Raw genomic sequence first — 21,288 nt, 5'->3', positions numbered from 1 at the left:
TGAAAATCTAAATAGACTTGTTCAGTCATTTCCCTACAAAGGAGGGGATCAGACTAATCGCCCTCAGAAATTGCCTCACAATTTTCTTAGTAAAAAAACTGTTGGTGGCAATGCACATGAAAATTGGTGTTTACTAAGACTTCTGCCACTTATTATTGGACAACACATACCTGAAAACGAACCAGCTTGGGAACTTCTACTAGATTTGAAGGATATTGTTGAGCTTGTTGTGTGTCCTGTTCATAACAGTGACTCAGTTGCATACCTGGAGAGTAAGATTTTAGACCACCATCAAAGGTACAAAGAAGTATGCCCAGATAGAAGACCATTGCCAAAACATCACTTTCTGGCTCATTATCCCTCAATAATTCGCCATTTTGGTCCACTTGCCTTATTATGGACAATCAGATTCGAGGCAAAGCACACATTTTTTTAAAAAGTTGCTAGACACACAAACTGCTTCAAAAACATAACCCTGTCTTTGTCAACCAAACACCAGCTCATGATTGGCCATTACATGCATTCATCAGGCTGTAGCAAAGCCACTTTTGAGGTTTCACGAGTCTCGGCAGTCCCAGTAGAACTTCTCAAACGTGAAATTGCACATTGTCTTGCTGAAAAGTACCCTGACACAGCTGTAGTTAGCCTTGCCCAGAGTGTGTCTGTTGCAGGCATCTACTACAGGAAGGGCATGTTAATAGTACATGGATCACTGGGGGGTCTGCCAGAGTTTGCTGAAATCCTGCAGATGTGTATTTTGGCAGATTCGTTGGTGTTTATAGTAAAAAAAACTGAGCTCGTGGTACACTGAACACTATGGATCCTTCAAAATTGACCCATCTCCAAAGGAAATTTCTCTTGTTGCACATGAGGATCTGGTGGATTGTTATCCACTTTGTGACTACCAAGTCGGAGCTTCTCGCATGGTTACATTAAAGACATACATACACTGTTCAGGTAATTTTAATGTCCGTTGCCGATTTAATTTTTGTGCTGTATAGCAGTTCTTCTCAAAGTTTGGTTCTTAAAAATAGTTGGACCAGAACTTAAATCTACTCGGATATGTTTCAAGCCTTGTAAAAATACTAGAAAAAAAATTGTGCTGCAAAATTCTGAATACCACTAAAAAAATGTAACATGTACTGAAGTTTGGGAACCACCTGCTCATGTTCTTGCACTTATTTTTTAGAGTAACAGTTGGAGATTGGGACATCAGAAATGACAGCCCCAACAAAGCTTCTGATAATCCTGGGGGAGAACAACGCACTCAAGTTAACCCTTCCTTTGGGGATACCAAAGAATGTTAACGAGCTCAAAGCGGAGATTGAAAATCAGTGCGGAGTTTCTGAACAGTTCAGATTGCAGTACATGGACACAGATTTTAATCAGTTCCTTAACATGACATCCACATTTGATCTAAAAGACATGGACAAAATAAAAGTGATTAAAACAGGTGTTCCAGAAACATCCACTGGTAGTAATGAAAGCAGTGTGTCCTCATTTAACTTGGGTAGCCCCTGCTCTGGCCACAACCCTGATTATGACACAGATATACTGTCATCGCCAGAATCCAGGTCATCAAGCTCCTCGAGCTCAGCAAACTCCACGCTGCGATCAGAAGCCTGGCCACTGGACTTTCGCATACCTGAGTTTAGCTTCGATGTAGAGCTGCAATTGACAAAAGGCAACCAGGAATTCCAAGCCAATGGAACACTTTTAACCCTAAAACCAAAGCTCAAGTCTGACATTTTAGAGAGCTTGTCTTCAGAAATTATGAAGTACAAAGCTTACCCTTCAGACAGCAATCTTAGTGATGTTTGCCAAGCTTTGGTTGTAAAGCATCCATGCTTGAAAGAGAAGGGTTCAGAAACTGGATTTTCTGCATGGAAGATCAGTTTGAAGTATAAAATGTCAAACTATCGTGGAAAACTGAAGAACTTAGGGTGTAGTGAGTTGGTCATCAATTCTCTCAAAAGAAGAGGGAACAGTAATGTGCATCCCAACCAAGTCAAGAAACCCAGGAGAGCAGAGGTGAATTTCTGCCCTGATTATCCAGCTGGAGAAACCCGAGAGAGTCAGGAAGAAGAAAGGTTGGTGCTGCTTTCAGAGTTCAAGAAGAAGAACAACAATGAAACCATCAAAGCAAAAATGGCCCAAACCTTTCCTCACCGGAGGCAAGAAATTCTTCAGGACATGCCCTTCGTAGCTGACTTTAAAAGCCGATGGCCAGCTCTTTTTTTTCTCCACGTGAGGTAACTGAATCAGTTGATCTGCAAATGCACTCCACATGCAATATTTTAAACCCATCACGCTAAACATTTGTTTATTTTACAGATAAATGCTGAATTCCAGCGCATCACTACGATCCCGCTAACATCCACATTTATGGCACAGCTGGACAACAACACAACCAAACTGACCAAAGTCTTCAGAAACGAGGGAGGAACATCTGGATGCAAGATCACAGAAATCATGGCTGCAATTGATGAGGTTTGGAATTAATTTTTTTCAATGCTTCATTCCCTCTTTTAATACATATGATTTTGTTGTCTCCTTCTATTGTAAGGTAAAGTTTAATGTTGGTATTATGGGATTGTTTATTCTTTGTCCTTTTCATGATAGTGTTGTCACAGTAATAAAGTTTTAAGTTGATTTGGATACTTTATAAAAAAAATTGCCAGAATTAAAAGCTGTTTTTACAGGACAGTAGCGTTTCCAAAACGGGATTTGCCGCGGCTCCCTGGGGAGAATTTTGGCATTTACAGTAGAAAAGCTGAAGCTAGAATAAACTGCCATCAGGCACCTTTCAAACCAAGACGGGATAAAGGGAGGTCTCTGAGCTTAGTACTACAACTGTTTTTTCATTTGTCCTTGCAAAACCTCCTGTTCAAGTCCTCCAAACACACCCACGTCACCCCGCTTCTCTTCCAGCGTCACTGGCTGCTGGTCAACTTCAAGGTTCATTTCAAGATCCTGGTTCTGGTCCTTAGGGCCTTACATGGACAAGCACCATCATACAATGGAGATCTTCTCAGTCCCAACACCCCCAGCAGGTCCCTGAGGTCCAGTGATCAAAGCCTGGTAGTGCACAACAGTCTAAAGACCAAAAGTGACAGATCATTGCTGCTGTGGCCCCCAAACTCTGGAACTCTCCTCCTAAGCCTTAGATCAGTGGACTCAGTGGTTTACTTTAAAAAAAAATCCTCTGTTCAGGCTGGCTTTGGTGTGACCTCTTGTTCATCCTCTTCCTCACTGGATTCTTCATGCTGCTGTTTTTGGTCGGGTTTCTGGTTTTTTTGGGATCCTGTGGTTACCTTTTTTTGCTCGTCACATTTTTTCAAATGATAATGTTCCTTCTTTCCTTAATTTTTTTTATTTTAAATTTTGTTGTTCTTCTGTAGTGTGTCATGGACTTTTTTTCTCAAAGCATTATATACATTTATTTTGCTGAAGTTAACTGAAAATGTCTTTAAAGTTTAGCTAAGTAAAATTTGCTTTTATGTTTTACAGAACGACACAGTTGCAATGAGAAGAGTGTGTACGCTGAAAGGACTTGCAGTCTACCTCAATGAAGATCCGAACAGCTTGATCAAAGAATATCAGGCAAGTAATCAAATAGAAACAATTTCCAGTAATAAAAATTTAACTGACGGTAATTTTACCTCACACACATTCATTAGATTATAACAAAAAGTTAAAATTAGAACATTATTGGAGATATAAAAGCACAAGCTTATGCGGGAGTGACCCTTGCCATTACAGTTGGGGTGTAATGTGGGCTGAGTGTACTGTCTTTCTGCTTTGTTGTTCTGCCGTGTAATCTAGATGATGGACCAACACCTCTCATCTCGCTCTGAGCTGTCTACTGTTTTGCAGCTTAAAGGGATATTCCACCCCAAAGTGAAAATTGGTCTATTACCATATTACCCAGAGTAAGATAAGTGAGAAAAAATAATTTTGTAACCAGTGCAATAATTCTCCTGATCCGGCAGCAGTCTATTTGCTTTTGCCTAGCATTTAAAAAATGGAGTGAATGGGAACTATAAGCATTTTGGTTGCAAATGACTCTTTAATGGTACGAATTATTCCTGGTGAGCTCAATAATCATGTCGACTTTAAATGAAAAGTAATAAGTAACTTGAAGGATTTGGAGGAGTAGATTTAGACTTGGGAATACATTATGGTTACCACATACAACACTGTAAGCCGCCGCTGCATGGTGCATGGATATTCGAATATGTGTTTATTTATGGAAACCAGAGGCTTTTTCAACCACTGTTGTTGTATCCAAGTGCTATGCCATGGCGGGTTACAGGGTGCTTTGGCGTAACCGTAATGTAGGCCCAAGTCTAAATCGCCTCCTCCTGCAAATCCGTCGTGTTACTTTTTACTTTTCATTTGCAGTCGACATGATTATTGAGCTCACCAGGAACAATGGGTATAAGATCAGAAATGTACTGTGCTGGTTACAAAATGCTTTTTTCTCACTTATCTAACTCTTGGCAATTTATGGTAATAGACAAATTTCCACTTTGGGTGGAATATCCCTTTAATTGATATGAAACCCTGCAACTTGTATTATTATGTTTATTTACTTATTAATTTTTTTAGGATGTGGACTTCCATGAGACCGAAAGTGAAATGGAGAAGACGCTCATTGGCATCTACGTCATCAAACCAGAAGGAGAGCGTGACCTTGACCCGGCAGAAGACATTGGTATCATAATTGAGGGTGTCGCTGTGCTCAGAGATCTTCCTGATGTTGCCACTGCTGTTGTGTTGTTGTTCGGCCTGATCTACACTTTAAACATGAGCTACCCATCCAACCTCAGGTACACTTTTGAGTTTTTTCAGAAAGTACTGATGGGACTTGATGCTAAGAAGCTATCAAACAAAGTTCAAGTGCTCAGAAACAAACTCCTTGAATAAAGAGAAGGAAGCGGGAGGCCCTTATTGCTTAACTTAGTTTGAATGCTTTACGTTCAGGTATAGTTAAGTTGTTCATAAACACTTTTTTTCATTGTCAGTACTGTTTCTTGGGAACATTCACCAGTTTTAGAGAACAATAATGTTCATTTGCATTTTAGCAAAATACTGTTACTTAAAAAATTGGTGTTGCACTTCTTCTACTGCTACTTGACAACATACAGAAAATGACAGACATTTTAAAAAGTTCTAGCGGTTAGGCCGCTGTGATTTGATATTTCAAAGAATGTGACATTTGGCAGCTGTCTGCAACTTGGGATGTAACCATAACTTGAAAAACTGAGTAGCACTGTTTTACAGTACAGTTTTTGAACAAAACAGCCAATTTTCACTGTTTTAAATGAGTTTAGTTTGCTCTTTCATGCTTGAAAATAATTCCTGAAACGTCCTGTAAAATGTAGGATTTTTTTTGATAATTTGGATGCTTTCTGGACCAGTTGAAAGACAAGTTGGTTAGCACTTCACTGATCTTTGAAGTAAAATATTGTTTTATGCACAAAGTATTTAGTTAAAGTTGTAACAAGTTGTCTGCATTGATTGCACTTTGTGTTAAGCTACGGCTCTACAGTCTTTTCGGTCTGTCAACAAGTATTTAATATGCACTGAATGTGCTTAGTAAAGACAGGACTTTGTTGGATCATTTTTTTTAATCATTTTAGTTTGACGACAAGTTGGTTAGCACTTTATACTGATCTACATTTTCTGCACAAAATATTCACTTGGAATTTGTAACAAGTTGCATTGATTGCACTTTGTGTTAAGCTGTTGTGCTTGGAAAAAAGTATTTTATATGCACTGAATGTGCTTATTAAAGGCAGGATTGTGTTTGATAATTTGGGTGCTGTCTTCATTTCTTCCTAAAAGATCTCCCTAAGATTTACTTAAAAATGTTATGTCAAGTGGTTCCACATAACTGCTTTAAGTAACTTTTAAGAAACTTTGCTATTTTGTATGGAAGTAACCAGTGTAAACGATTTATTTGTAATTGTATTGAATAGAAATTACTTAACAATTTTATATAATTCAAAAGTAACAAAGTTATGTAGCAGCTACATAACAGTTTTACAAAGATACTACCTAACCAGGTTATGTCCTTCTAAAGCAGAAAAGTTATGTACCAGCTAAGTAACAGTATTACAAAGATATTGCCTAAACAAGTTATGTAGGCTTAAAGCAACAAAGATAAGTATCAGCTAAGCATTGCAATTAAGTTACATTTAGCCAATACACTTACGTAAATCTAACTTAACAGTATTGAGTTTAAACTAAGTAACAACATTTCTTAAAAGTTACTTAAAGCAGTTGTGTGGAACCACTTGACATAACTTTTTTAAGTAAATCTAATGTTTTATTTTTTTGAGTGTAGTGGACTTGTTAAACAAAACATTTGTTTCACTTCTTTCTCAACATGCAGCACCATTAAGAACAGTGGACCAGCATAGTTGGTCTGCATGAGCACACTTACTGCAACAGTTGTACATGCTGAAACTGGTTGCTGGCAGCTGATGTGAAGAAATGTCTGGACACATCAAAAGTTTTCTTTTTCATTTTTTTCCTCCCTTGGATAACATACACATGGCAAATAAAAACATGTAACTAGGGTGACGGGAAGTGTGTATCATCAGATTTAACTAAAATATAATGAGGCTGTCCATCTGTGAAGTAATTGTTCCTTCAAAAACCACTGTGACAACAGATTTTATTTCATTCATTTGATGGTTTTCTATTCTGTATACTGGAACTTTTTAATAGCCCCCCTGTCCACACATCCTTGACATGAGACTTTCTGCAGAGTTGCACATGATGAATGCACACAAAACTTAAAGTGTTGCTGTCATATTTTTTTGGATGTGGTTTGTTGTCATAATCAAGAACGTGTCTTATTTTTTTATTTGTTTTGTTGCTGATCGGCCATTGGACTGCTGAGCCTGCAGTGAACAGCCAGTCACTGACTCTTGATGCTAGAGCAAGGACAACTGAGCTCTCTCTCTCTCTCTCTCTCTTTTAAATAAATAATACGTTCGAGCTGTTTATGTTTTTGACTTGTTATGGACTATGACTGGCAATGGGAGGGCTGGCGGACTCATATTATGGAGGTGGAGGGTAGACACATTTTGTGTGCAAGAGACCACATACTACAGTGGTGATTGACACAGACTTCAATGGACATTTAGGTGAAGGGAACAGAGGTTATGAGGTGTTGGGTAGGTGTGGTGTTTAGGAGAGAAATCTAGAAAGACAGATGTGGGGCAGATTTTCCAAGTGGAAATGGCCGTGGTGCACACATACTTCAAGAACAGGGAGGAACTTGTAGAAATATATGAAAGTGGAGGAAGCTGCACACAGGGCAACTAAATATTATGCAGAAGGTGAAATCAAAAAGACAGGAGACAAGGAGGTGTCAGGGAGAATGCAGCTATGCAGCATCAAATGGTAGTTTGAAGGATGAGTTTGGACATCAAGAAGAGGAAGTGAGTGAAGGCAGAGACATGCAGGAGTATAAACAGGCTCTGGGTAGTAGGGAAGACTTACCAGATGGCTGGGATAGTACAGCTTTATTGAGATAAACTGCCAAGAAGGGGTTTGACGGCTTCTCTGCACAGAAGAAAGGGAAAAAAGAAAAGTGATTTTGAAAGTATTTGAAGGAAGAGATTTACAAAGAAAAAGAAGTGTAGTTAGCGAAATGAAGAAAATAGACCAAGAAACTGGGAGGCTAGGCATGTAGCAGAAAGAGGTGACAAAGGAAAAGGCTCAGTGCCACGTATGTGAAGCTGGACCCCAAGGAAATGAGGGAATGAGACTTGCTAGGCAGAGAGTGAGTTTGAATGGATGTTCAAACCCAAAAAAAAAAGATATATTCACATAACATAGATTGAAAGAAGCTGCAGGTGGCACAGCAGCTTTAATGTCTTCCAGACAGGAAGTTTTGGAAAGAAATATCATCATTTCCCAGATTTTACTATCTTAGTGTTCTGTAACAAAATCACTGTTGTGCGCATGGTGTTAGAGATGATGATGATTACAAACAAACTTAATGTGCTAGTCGTGCTTTTCTTGAGGGATTTGTCCTTCCACCAGTTTTCATGTCATTGGAATCATTTGTATTCACTGATTCTGGCACTTATTTCATCAAACCAAACTCCAAGTAAATACTTTCAGGTTTTTGGTTTTGTCAAACGAACTAATGTAAAGAATGCCTGGCTGTGCACTACACCACGCAGTGGGAATTTGTCTTCTCCAGTTAAATTCAGGATTAACTTGCTTTATAACACAGACCTCAAAAGTAACCGTTATAACCCCAAACACAAGAAAATGTGATCTACAGCACAGTGAGAACTGGCAACGCTTATCTGGAGGGGTCAGAGTGAATGAACTGGACACCTGTAGAAGCAGGATTTGATTTCCACTGATTTCCTTTCCGATCCGATACCAAGTAAAATTCAGGGTGGTATCGACGATACTGATCTGATACCGATACTCTGTACAAAAACTTATTTTTTTTACTCTATCTTTTATTTTATCTCAAATTATAGCGTCGTAATGATCACAGGACATCAGATTACTTGTTCTTATCACTTAATGATGCAGAATTATCATATAGAAATGAAAAACCTGAAGTTGTGGCTATTTGTTGCCTGCCTGCAGCATTAAAGGACTCCGTGAGAGACGTCTGTCTCGCCCTGGCAGCACCTCTCCCTCTCCTCCTCTTCAGTTCGCCTCAACATACGCTCGTCATATTCTGTGATATGATTCACTCTGAGGTGTTTGACCAGGTCAGCGGTGTTACCACAACACCTCACATTCTTGCCACATGTATGGCAAACCACGTCTCAGCTGTTCGTGGAGGTAAAATACGTCTGCACATGACTCTGTTTACGCTCAGCCATTGTTGTGAGTGTGCACGCCAAGGGGCCGGACACAATGACGGGTATCGGAGGAATCGATATTTCAGTATCGATCCGCACATCACTAGTTGAGATACGTTTTAAACTGGTCCAAAAAACAAATGCATATTTTCCCGAACCACTGTTCCTTGACTAAGGTGGATAACGTGATGAGGTCAAGGAAGGGTGTGACGGAGATTTGATTGAAAAACTTTGTCGTCCGTTAAAGTTTCACGTTGGCTTTTTCATCTTGAAAGCCCTCTCTGCTCGTGTCCAACCCGTGTGAACAATCACAGATGTGAGAAATGTAAACAAACCGTCGGCAGAACGCTGATCAGGTTATTTTAAGCGCAAGAAAACAAAAACGTTGCGCTCACCGTCGGCGTCACGGACGAGGCCTGGGGGTCCGGGCCCGTCCACAAAGGTCATTGTAACACAAATCATACGATTGTTAATGAAAATGCTATAAAGCTACATCGCAGATAAGTCTCTGGAGTAACAATCAAGGCCATGTTAGTTATTTGATGAATAGTATCTGTGCCACTCATGGCGCATGACTGAGGAGGACGTTGACCTCTGCAAGTCAGGAAAGTCTGCTACTCATTGTATAAATAAGAGATTTTTTTCAAAAACCAGCCAGCCATCATCTCGGGAGGCTGACTCCAAAGTACCATCTCACTTCAAACTTGCAAAACAAGTCGAGTCGATGCGAGCGCACTGCTTGTTTCTAGTTAGTCTTTAAGGATGACAGCATTAGTCTGCTCCTTTGTATGAAAGAAAGTGAGTCGAGTCCATGTGGTCTGGCACCCACCCACATTTCTCTGCTAGTGATCCATGAGGACTCCACCTTGTTGCCAGTTCTCTTGTGTGGAAGCTTCAGGAAATGACAGCTTCACTCTGACGTGTGTGAGCTGTGTGAGGTCTGTGGTTAGAAGTTTACAGTGTTTGCTCTTTGTGTCGTCTGTAATATGCTCTATGGCTTTAAAAAAATGGCCACATGTTTCTGTAGCTGAATTTGTCCATCTCTGACCTTCTGAGACTGTATTTTCAAACAGGGACGTTCTGACTTTTCTTCACCTTGTACTTCATTCTGCAAATGTTTCATACTCTATTAGAGTTATTACATTATTCTGTTATGCTATAAAATCAACCCCCATATAAGATCGTACTTAAGAAATACATTTAAAAACCCTTCCTGTGCAAATAACCCAAGTTATCTAGAAGAAATAAAAACTGCACCGCAAACCAAACTCAGGTGTTCGACCTGTTGAGCTCGGGAAACTAACTGGTGTTTCATTTTAGTGAGTGCTTTGTTAGATTCCTTCATTTGAACCAAATGAAGTTGATTAAAGTTGATGCACTGATGTGTTTGAAGTGTTTTGTTAGTTGCGATGGATCTCCTGCTGTCTTTTTTCCTCATTATTAAAAGAGGATTTCTTTGAATTTCAAACATCCATTTCCTGTTTATCTGGTCCCGGGTCACAGGTGCAGCAGTCTAAGCAGAGAATCCCAGACCTCCCTAAACAACCACTTCCTCCAGCATATCCAGGACAATACTGAGGCATTCCCAGGCCTGCTGAGAGATATAACCTCTCTAGTGTGTCCTGGGTCTGCCCTGGAGACTCCTCCTCATGGGACAGGCCCCAAACACCTCACCCAGGATATTTTTAATTAAAACATCACAAATAAGTCGTCAGGTCTGATGGTCACATTTGTGAGATTCAACCACCATAAAGCAGAGATCACACAGGACACACTGTGTAACCCTCAGCTCAGGTGTGTTCAGGACATTTGCTTGGAAGAAGCCGTCTGTGGATAAATCCTGCTCTCCACCTCAGCTGTCAGGTTTATCCAGAGAACGGCCGTCCTGACTTCCAGCAGCCCCACAGTCCTCGTTTCTAATAAACTGGCATCACTGAAATGAACTGTCTGCCTCGCTGTTCAATAATCTGCTCTTTGCCAATTTCCCAGCAGAACCTTCCACTCATATCAGCATTTTTCTGTGATTCTCACATGAACTAAACATAAAAAGCTGAAGCCAACCTCAGAGTTCCCCGTAGTGAGGAAGAGTTTCCTCTGAGCCACAGCTGAGTTTGATGCGTCCACAAAGGAAGACTGACGGGAGGACAGACTCTGGGAGAAAGGCAGATATTAAAAGATATGAATACAAAGTACGCTGCAACAAACAGGACAGCAGATTATGAAGAGCGGTTAGACCTTCATGTGTCAGTCATTGAAATGTGATCAAAGTTACCTGTTTGACATCCTGATAGAAGAAAATCAGCTTCTTGGATCCGTTTGCAGCAAAGAATTCATGGATCAGACTGAACTGGAAGAATCAGACATTAATGACTCAAAGGTTCAACTCTGAGGAAGGATCACGTCTCTGAACTTACTCTGTCATCAGAGACGATGGCGTCTTCCACCGCCGCCTCCTCCAGGCTGCCGGCGTCGGCCAGCCTGCTCATCAGGTATTTATGTCGGGCATCCAGAGCTGCCCGCCGTTCCTCCTTCACGGCTCTCGCCTGTTTGGCTACTTCTCTCCTCGCCTCATTGGACAGCAGCATCGTCCTTTTACCAGACACCTGGAGAAACATCAGCTCAGTCTACAGACGCAGAGACCAGTGAGAGCTTGGCCCAAACATCTGCAGGTTTCTGAGGACCACGTTTGACCCTGACTGGAGGCATCGATTCTGAGTGTCACTGCCTGAGCTACTGTCCCCCCTCCACTGAGACGTTCTCCTGTGATGTGTCATGGGGGGAAGTGTTCCTCACGGTTGGACTCGTGAGAAGTTCAGTCAGTTTATTCAAACTTTAAAAAGACGCATTTTCAGTCTCTGGATTTCAGCAGAAACAAATGTGAACACAGCACTTTTTGATTGAGTATAAAAGGATGAAAGAGTCAGTGATTAGTAACATTGTTGCTGACTGATGCTGTTGTAGAGCTGTCTTTGGATCCTCACCTTCCTGGAAGCCTTCCCTGGATTGCTCATATATCATTAACTTGTTTGTGTTCAGTAGAATCAGGTGTTGTGGATGCAGGTCGTAGCTGTGTGAGGCCTGTACAGTCAGCGCTGTGTGAGCGCTGTGTAACGTTAGCTTAGACTTCTTTCTGTTGTTATCATCCTTCAGGTTAATGTTGTTTTCATTATGCATCACAGGAAGTGTGGGTGGCTGTTAGCCTCACAGCTCATGGAGAGTTGCTGCTGCTCTGCCTCCTTTTTGATGTTTCTGCTCTTTGTGGCTTTGTGTTACTTTGTGTCGTGTCTGAAACAAAGTGAGTCCATGTTACTAACTGTAGTCGGCTCTCTGTCTCGTGCACAGCTGACTGTTGTCTGAATGAAAGTGTTTTTGTACTTTGTGTAATCTGTTGGGTCTTTGAGCCCTTTTTAAACAGCATATGAGCCATATGTATGTGTGTATATGAAAGGTTGTTTGTAATACATCAAATTGTTGCTTATTCTAGAGCTGCTGCTGTGCCTGATTGGTCTACTCGCTCGAAACTGAAGGTTGACTTGATTCTTTTGGTTTTTTACATTTTGTCAATAAACCAACTTCTTTATGATTTGAACGGCGTCTCTGACGTGTCACAGGCCTGTCAGCTTTCTTGGTGATTGGTATAGATTTGAGCTTCATGCTCTGGCTGTTGTTGGGTTTTCCTCTTTCATATTAAAGCTTTTGTCCTACATTTGGCTCTAAAGTCTAATTCTAATCCCAGCACTGTGTCTGGGTGTGTGATGCTTGTTTTCCTGCTCTTTCTCATGAAACAGTCACAACATTCTCAGTCCAACTTTCACTCTTTGCTGCGTTTGCTGCAGCTGCAGTGAACATGGTGCCGTTTGCCTTTAAGAAAGTTGTGCACAAAGGCTTTTTCTCTAGCAGACAGCTGTGTGGCTAAAAGTCAGATCATTTTTTACCACCTCAGTCACACTGGACTGAAACAAGAGTGAAACTAGGAAGAATCAGAGTTTGTCCAGTGACTGCACTGATTTTCTTCATATTCACAAACTGATTCTAAGTAGTTGCATCAGCTAATCACCCGGACACTGAGCGTCCAACACGCTCCCTGAAGGGAAACGATTACATCCTCCAAACAATCACAATCTGTCTCTGAACGACTGGAATTATTCTCTGATTTGTCAATAACTGGAATTTATCAATGCAGACACGTTGCCAACATGATGAAGTCAGTCTGAGTCGCATCTCTTTGGCTAACTTAACTCAAGTGGTTGCCGACTCTTCTGGTTCTATTCCCATATAACAGCAGGGCTGCTGAGCACCTCTGTCACTCTGCACTTATGTTCCCAGTTCTCTTTTGTGGAGGAATTTTCCAGGAATTCCTGGGACCAGCTTTCCATGAGAGACCCGATCAGGAGCGACTGTCCTGGACACTCCCAGCATCACAGGGACTCACAAACCCGTCTACCACAGTGAGAAGACTGATCGTCACAGGCCCACATGTAGCTTTAGATCACACGTGTGCACTTCCTGTGGTCACTGCTGTAACTCTAGACTCACCGAGGGGCCAGTGGTTGGTGAGGCAGCAGCAGCTGAAGTCATGTGACTAATGGCTCTCAGCTTCTGTCCTCCTATTCGCCGGTGTCCTTCACCTGTCACACCTGGTCAAGAAAGAGTGAGAATGTTCAGAGCTTTAATGGAAAAGAATATTATTACATATAAAAGGCCTCTAACAAGTATTGTAGTGTTAATCAGGATGAAGTCCATCATGAACACTTCAGAGTGCTTCAGACAGTCGGTGTTTCATCCACAGAGCCTCCAGTCTGCATATCAAAGGATCCTGAGGAATGACAGTGAACCCCGAGTTCCCCTCATTACATTCATGTGTGTGACTGTGAGGAAAAGGTGATTGTATGAACGTGTGTGAGCGAGTGAATGAGGCTTGTATCAGAGTGGAGATAATGTCAGCGGCACAAGCTGGACGCTGCAGGTGTCACATGTGAATCTGTGCATCAGTGTCTGCACCTTTGTGGAGGTGAAGCTCAGGAGGTTTGGATTTGTTCAAAGCTCTGTCTGCTCCATCTTTCTTTCCCTCAGGCCTCTCCAGATCAGGAAGGAGGTCCTGTTCTCCTTCTCCCTCCTGGATTTCTGGATCCAGGGAAGGATCAAAGTCTCTCAGCCCAGCATCAGAGCTTCTGGCTGGGGGAGGACTGGAAGTTTCAGCTGGAGGCTGAGAGCCTGGATCTGCCATCTGAGTCACAATTCAAATATTCTCAGTAATCTCAAAAAGCAACAGAAAGGTGCCATTTTCATGAGCAGTGGGTTATCCAGCAGTTTGATTCATGTCAGCAGCATTTAGTTTGTAACTGCTGACTCACCTCTGGCTGTGTCCTGCTCTCAGGGTCACAGTGGACACTGTACCTTTGACCGAAGCTGCAAAGACAGTCAGCAGGGGTCTGGATGCATTCAGCACCACGTCCTTGTCGGGCAGACACCTTCAGTGACAGGACAGACAGTCCAAAGTAAGGAGACGTGGGACACAGTGAAGACACAGAAACAGAAACCAGAACTATAATCACAAAACAAACTCAGAAACATAAAGAGTGAATCAGCTGATTCAGTGTTTGTGACAAAAACATGGATCCTGGTTAATAACTTTTATTTGTTTGTTTCTGTATTATTTTGTGTATTGTTCTTATGAGCTGTTGTTTTGTCAGTGAAATATTATTTCATTGTTTTAAGCTTTTTGTTGACTTTGAAGTGCTTAAGTTGATATTTTTGAACATTTAATTTGTTCGATTATTGTCGAGTCGATAAAACTGTCAAACGCACAGCTGCTTCCAGCATGGCCGGAGGAGAGGTGGCCGAGCAGACGCACAACACACACAGCTCACAGGTTTGCATTTCTAGATATTGCAGATGTTGCAGAAATTGAGAGTAAAGAACTCAGAGATCCAGCGCTGTCTCCTGCCCCTTATTTATACACCACAACACAACGACAGGCGTAACTCACACAAACGGGTAACATGAGGCTCAGATGCTTTGGACGTGTTCACATATACTGGACACAGAATGATGAAGATGGAGCTGCAGGAAGGAGGAAAAGAGGAAAAACACAGAAAAGATTCACAGATGTGGTGAAAAAGGACACGACAGCTTCTGTTTGTTAGTTTGGTTTTTCTTTATTTGGTAAAGATTCAGAAATAAAGAGAAGATCACATGTTGGAATATTATATTAACGTTCTGTAATTACAACAAGTTGTAAAATCTTTCCAGAGTGAGACAGAGACTGTGCAGAGACTGTAGAAGGACAGAGCAGCAGCAGAGCAGTCCAGATACACTGATGATCCTCTGTCAGATCCAGAGGGACACACAGGGCTGATGCTGGACTCTACATTGTGTCTGACAGTGGAGCTGTTCTCAGAGCAGTTCACTCTGCAGCACTGACAGTCATCTGCACTTCATTCCTCTGTCAGTCACTGCTGGATGAAGCTCTCCTCTCCACCTCCCAGTAACATGGCCCAGTCAGAGCATCTCTACACACAAGCTGCTGCTGCTTCAACCTCTCTGGATCATCAGGACACAGCTGCTCCTCTCTCAGCACACACACCGTCCTGTTTAATGCCATGGTTGCCACCTGCAGAGAGAAGGAGGAAGAGCAGAGGAGATAAACGAGTGTTTCCAGAGACTCTTCATCAGCTGTCAGTCAGTGATGCAGCACATCCAGTATAAAGAGCAGCAGGGACGTCAGTGCTGGGACTGTACTAGGACTCATTGTTGCTTCACTTTTTCTAATCTTTGGATTTTTATTGAAGTTGCTGAAAATGTTTTTCCCTCCTAGTTTGAGTTTGGACTTTCATTCATTAGAAGAACCTTGGTGTGTCCACTCTGAGCTCTGTAGGAACCCCAACAACAAGCCCAACAATCCAGATGGACGGTTCCAGCTGTTAACTGGAGGAATTCCATCCAAACATCTGCTCTCACTAAATTCTTCCTCACCTACAGACTGTGTTCTTCACTGCTTTAAACTTGGAAATCAATGCAGTCATTGGTCTGCGTGCTGCTTTGTTCAGAGAGCTGATTGGCTGTTGACAGTGTTTGATCAGAGCGTGTCAGCCGTTACTATGGTGACCATAAAGGTGAGAAACAGGAAGTGTTTGTGTCCAATCCTGAAGCCTGTCACCGTTCTCCTCTCACAGCTTCACTGAGAAGCTGCAGCTTTACAGGAAACACTGGATCTTTGTTTCATACTGACTGTGTTTAGTACAATACTGCTGACAGCACCACCCACTCACTCCATTACTCTACTGACCACAGAGTCTCCAGTCTGTAGTCTGGACTCTGCTGAAGATCAGACAGCTGCTTCACATCTGGATCCTTCAGGTTGTTGTAGTACAGGTACAGCTCTCTCAGATGGGAGGGGTTGGACTTCAGTGCTGCTGCCAGATAATCACAGCTGATCTTTGACAAACCACACTTCCACAATCTGTATAAAGAATGAAAGATGTAAGTTTATTAGACAAAGTGCTTGAAATCATTCAGTGTTTCATCATCTGTTCAGAGCTGAAGAAGGTTCAGAATGTAGAAGTTTAGAAAATGGAAACTCCAAACAGCTGAAGCCAACAGGAAGCAGCTTCAAACAGGAAACTGTGCAGAGTTTCAGACTATATGTCCTGATGCAGCCAGTTGGATTTTGGAGATTTGAATCTCTGTTCTGTGACTAAGTCCTTGAATCATTTCTTCCAGTTGGTCCAACAAGACAGACTAAGTATTGGACATGTGTTGTGGCTCCATCAGGGGAGCTTCTAAATGTGATGTGATGGCCCCTCTGGGTCTGTCAGGTCACAGCACTGAAGAGAGCTCAAACTGGGCACACAGTTGTTCCAGTCTGGACCAAAGACTCGATACTGGGACTGAGGGACTGCTTTGACTGCACCCACTGGGACTTTTTAAAGGCTCATGTTCTCACTTAGATCATCGATTTCTACTGACATTTCTTTCTGGGAAAAATGGGGATTACTTTGGAAACAGGAAGTATTTTCCCCAATAAGCAGCCATGGATTAGTAAATCACTCCAACATGTTCTCAGGCAGAAGAAGCTGTCTTGTTATGAGGGAGAGAAGAAAAAGATTGAGGCACAGAAACCTGTTGAAAGAGAGATAAAGCAGCTAAAATCAGGTGTAAAAGTAAAGCAGAGGATGAGCTGAATAAAGGACACTCAAGGCTGGCTTGGAAAGGAATGAAGTCCATGGTGGGGATGCAGAACAAGGAGCAAAGATGAATGTGATGCTGAATCAGCAGAAGACTTGGACTCATTTGATTCCAGCTTTGATATCATTGATTTCAATGAAGAGCTTTGTGATTGTAGCAAAGGGCTGGTAGCTCTGAGAGTCCCACTGATGAGGTGTTTGTGTGGAAATCTCTTAGTGGGACCAAAGAGAGAAAAAGCCCTGGTCCTGATGCTGTGGGAGGGAAATGATTGAAGTGTGCTGTGAGGAACTGACTGGGAGATTTTCACACATTTTCCAGTCCTCCTTGGAACAACAGGAAGTTCCCAGCATATGGAAACAAAGGTTAAGTGTCCTATGGCACTCAGTGATGATGGTGCTGTGGCCCCACCACCTCCACCTCTTTGTAAAGGAACTAACTGTAATCTGAAGCTTCAAATGGAACTAAGACTTCCTCCACTAGGTGGCAGTGTCTGATGAGAAAGTGTTAGTGGAGCTGGCCTGGAGTCAGAAACAGGAAGATGCAGGATTTGGGCTGAAATGGGCAAAAGTGGTTAGCACTAGTGCCTTAGAGCAAGAAGGTTGTAGGTTGAAGCTTGTTGGTCAGCTGGGCCTTTCTGTGGAGGTTGGATGTTCTCCCACAGTCCAATGAAATGCTGCTTAGGTTCATTGGTGCTTCTACATTGGCTGTAGGTGTGGATGTGAGGGAGTGCTTCTCTGTCGCTCTCTGTTGGCCCTGTGATGGACTGCTCACCTGTGCAGGTGGACCACGCCTCTTGCCCTATGACAGCTAGGGCACAGGCTGCAGCCCTGTGAGCCTAAGCTGAATAAACAGTTAGCAAAAATGATCCATAGATGGCCTGAAGTCCCCCAGTTAGCAGTTTGGTAGATAGCTATGACATGCTAATCCCATCCAGCAGCTGTATTCTACCTGTAAGCTGATCCCTGCTGAGCCAAAGCACTTTTTCATATACAAATTACAACCTTTAATAGAAACCTATTGGTCAGCATCTTATTAGCCTGCTGTTAGCTTCATTCCACAGAAAACTGAGAGAAACTAACAGAGTTGATAAAGAATAAAGAGAAATGTGCTGATTTAAAGCCTTTGAAGTGCTTCAGATGATCTCTGTCCACTTCTGTCCACTCATTCATTCATGTAAGCTTTCTAATGCAGCTTTGATCTTCACAGTCTGCTTGATGAAACTCATTCTAACCCTGAATGTCAGAGTGTTCCTCCTTCTCTTTCCCATCATTCATGCTGGCAGTGGAGGAGATTTGGATGTTGGACTGTGTTTTGGATGATGTGTGTATGTTTGTGTTGGACTGCTGTCTGTAAAGCAAACACACATTTTGCTTTGGATTTCAGTGTCACACAGACTTTAAGGTGCAATGAAGAGTTTGAGAGTTTCACAGTGAATTTTCCAGTGGAGGATTTTTCTTCTTCTTTGAAGGTTTGAAATGTGAACATTGTTCTGCTGCAGTCAATGGACTAAACCAGAGAAGAAGAAAACAGACTTTACCATGAAGATCCTCAGTGTGGATCAGTATAATATCAGCCTGATGTCTGCAGTTTAGTGTCAGCACAACTTTCACATCATATTCATCTCAGCACAACTAAAACATGCTGACTGACCCCAGAGTTTCAAGTTTACATCCTGGACTCTCCAGGAAACCACACAGATGCTTCACTCCTGGATCCTGCAGGTTGCTGTTGTTGAACAGGTTCAGCTGTCTCAGATGGGAGGGGTTGGACTTCAGTGCTGCTGCCAGATAATCACAGCTGATCTCTGACAAACCACAGCTGTCCAATCTGTATAAAGAATGAAAGATGTAAGTTTATTAGACAAAGTGCTTGAAATCATTCAGTGTTTCATCATCTGTTCAGAGCTGAAGAAGGTTCAGAATGTAGAAGTTTAGAAAATGGAAACTCCAAACAGCTGAAGCCAACAGGAAGCAGCTTCAAACAAACACAACAAGAGAAAAAACTCTGAATGTTTCACATTAAAGTCGTACATTTCTCATAAAAACAGGACAAAGACTTGAAAAAGTCGTGTTTTTCCTTCCAGGAACCACATGGCTTCACTTTTAAAGGTGAAGTGTGACAGAAATGGACATATTTGAAGTCCAACACCTTTTTCCAGTCACATTATTAAAGCAGACAAACTACAAGCTCATTTTCATTCCAACAAGTCATCTTCTGACCTGGACTAACAACACTGGTCTCTATGTGCAGCTGGCTGTGAGACCAGTGCTCAGGGAGCGTCTACAAAGTGCAACACTAAAAGAACATCACACACTCATTTGCTTCCAGCACTTTCACACAAACATCTACTGTCATTATTGTCACCAAACTCTGTGGATCCTTTATTGCAAATTCAAATGGGATCAAATGGTCAGACAAAAGAGGGTTATGAGGAAATATGATGAAATGTTGTGTATTAGCAGCAAGTTATTGAATCATTTTCCTCAGAAACCAAACAAAATGATTGACAAACATGTTTTTACAAACTCAGTGTTGGACTTGGATCAGCAGGATAAGCTGATGTTTAAAGGCATTTGAGTCTCGCTGTATGAGAGTCCAGTTCTTACTCAATATTTATGGATGATGTTCTTTCAGTGTTGCACTTTGTTTGGCACAAAATGAAATTATTTGGCCTCTCAGATGCTTTTAGAGATTCCCAAATGACTGATGATGACATCTCTGGGGTCTGATTAATAGAAAAAAAATCTCTTTGAGACCTTTTGTAACTGACAAACTCTTCATCTGCTAACAACACTGAGTTGAATCTCCATGGCTGATAGTTGGAGCAGGCATCAGGAATACACATTGAAAAAACAAGAGGAGAAATCACCAGAGTCTTATAATCACATTCTGTAACTAAAGGGAGACGTTTTTCTATACAAATATATGTTTTATGGACATTAGAAAAAAAAAGAGTATTGATGTGAAGCAGGATTATGAAATCTCCATACATCAGCCAGCCCATAATTATCAAGAAAGCTCTGAATGACGCATGCTGAGTTTGGACTAAGTGTACTTTTGTGTGAACTGTGGTCCATAGCAGATAATGAGCAGTTTAGGTCTCCCTCAAAGATGATATTGTGTGATGACATATTGGGGAGCCGCGCAAAGACATTAGTGAAAAATCTGTGATCGTCCCAATTAGAGGCGTAGATATTTGCTAAGATCAAAGGAAAACCATAAACTATGTTTTCTGCACTTAAAATCCTGTAATTTTCTCATAAATCGACAGTGCGGCTTATGGATGAATTCTGGTTGTGCTTACTGACCTCGAACCGATTTTATGTGCTACACGGCGCTCAGAAACCTTTCAAAAGATGTTTTGGTACGACTTTGCTCAGCTACGAGGCCGCACCGCTTGATGGATTGTTGGAGCATTACAGCTACGAGGAGCCTCGCGGAGTGATACGTACTCTGCTTCAACGTAATATTACTGTATTGAGTGTGTATAAGGACCATAAATGGCACCTGTAAGAGACACGGTTACAAAGAGGGTTTCAAACTCCAGGCTGTCAGTCACGCAGTAGAACCTGGGAACAGAGCAGCTGCTTGTTATTATGCTCAGCGTCTGTTTACATTTTGACTGCACGATTGTGAGCTTTTTGTTATGCACAAAAACAACATTGTTTTCTTTTATTTATGGAGCATTATTATTTAATAAATGCTGATCATTTATTCCTGAGTAATTGTTTCATGTACATCTACGCTGTATGTTAATAAATGTGCCTGTGTGAGATTTGGGACACAGCTTTGACTAAGAACTCTCTTTTTGTTCGAACTTTCTGGCTTTAAAAATATCGAGATATATATCGTATATCGCCATCCAGCTAAAGAATATCGAGATATGAACTTTGGGTCATATCGCCCAGTCGTAATATTGCAATAGGTTGTCCGTTAAACTCAAGCGGGGCTTGGGCCCTGGCACGGCGTAGCCACACAATCCTGGTAGTAGTGACGCTCGGCTATGACGGCGTGCGGGTTACCAGCTGGCTTTCTCAGGATAGGGCTCCTGTGTGAGCGGTCGACAATAACGTCTTTATCCATACCCAGCACTTCACGTAGTAGCACGGATACGGCCGTGGAGGAGCTCGAGTCCAGGCCCTCTGGGATCCCTATGATGTGGATGTTAGCTCTCCGCTTCCTGCCTTCATCACATTTATCCTTCAGGTCAGACAGCTCCTCCTTCATACTCTCTACTGTAGACTGCAGG

The 21,288-nt window shown here is 41.9% G+C and overlaps 1 protein-coding gene across 1 annotated transcript in view; it reads right to left on the bottom strand.

The window, feature by feature from the left end:
- Window positions 1–14,985: 14,985 nt before the first annotated feature.
- Window positions 14,986–21,288, bottom strand: part of LOC146548168 (ribonuclease inhibitor-like) — a 343,680-nt gene continuing 337,377 nt past the window's right edge. Inside the window, exons 7-8 of the mRNA XM_085266265.1 lie at window positions 16,141–16,314; window positions 14,986–15,465 (exon numbers count right to left, since the gene is read on the bottom strand). Coding sequence (XP_085122391.1) covers window positions 15,447–15,465; window positions 16,141–16,314 — 193 coding nt within the window. The 3' untranslated portion in view covers window positions 14,986–15,446. The remainder of the gene's footprint in view (window positions 15,466–16,140; window positions 16,315–21,288) is intronic.

The sequence above is a fragment of the Mchenga conophoros genome, linkage group LG23 (genome assembly GCF_057382185.1).
Source record: "Mchenga conophoros isolate Kocher_MC1m ecotype Shallow Benthic linkage group LG23, M_conophoros_male_GT1.1, whole genome shotgun sequence".
NCBI classification, from domain to species: domain Eukaryota; kingdom Metazoa; phylum Chordata; class Actinopteri; order Cichliformes; family Cichlidae; genus Mchenga; species Mchenga conophoros.
Note: the sequence above shows the minus strand (reverse complement) of the source record. Positions and strands in the feature narration are given on the sequence as shown.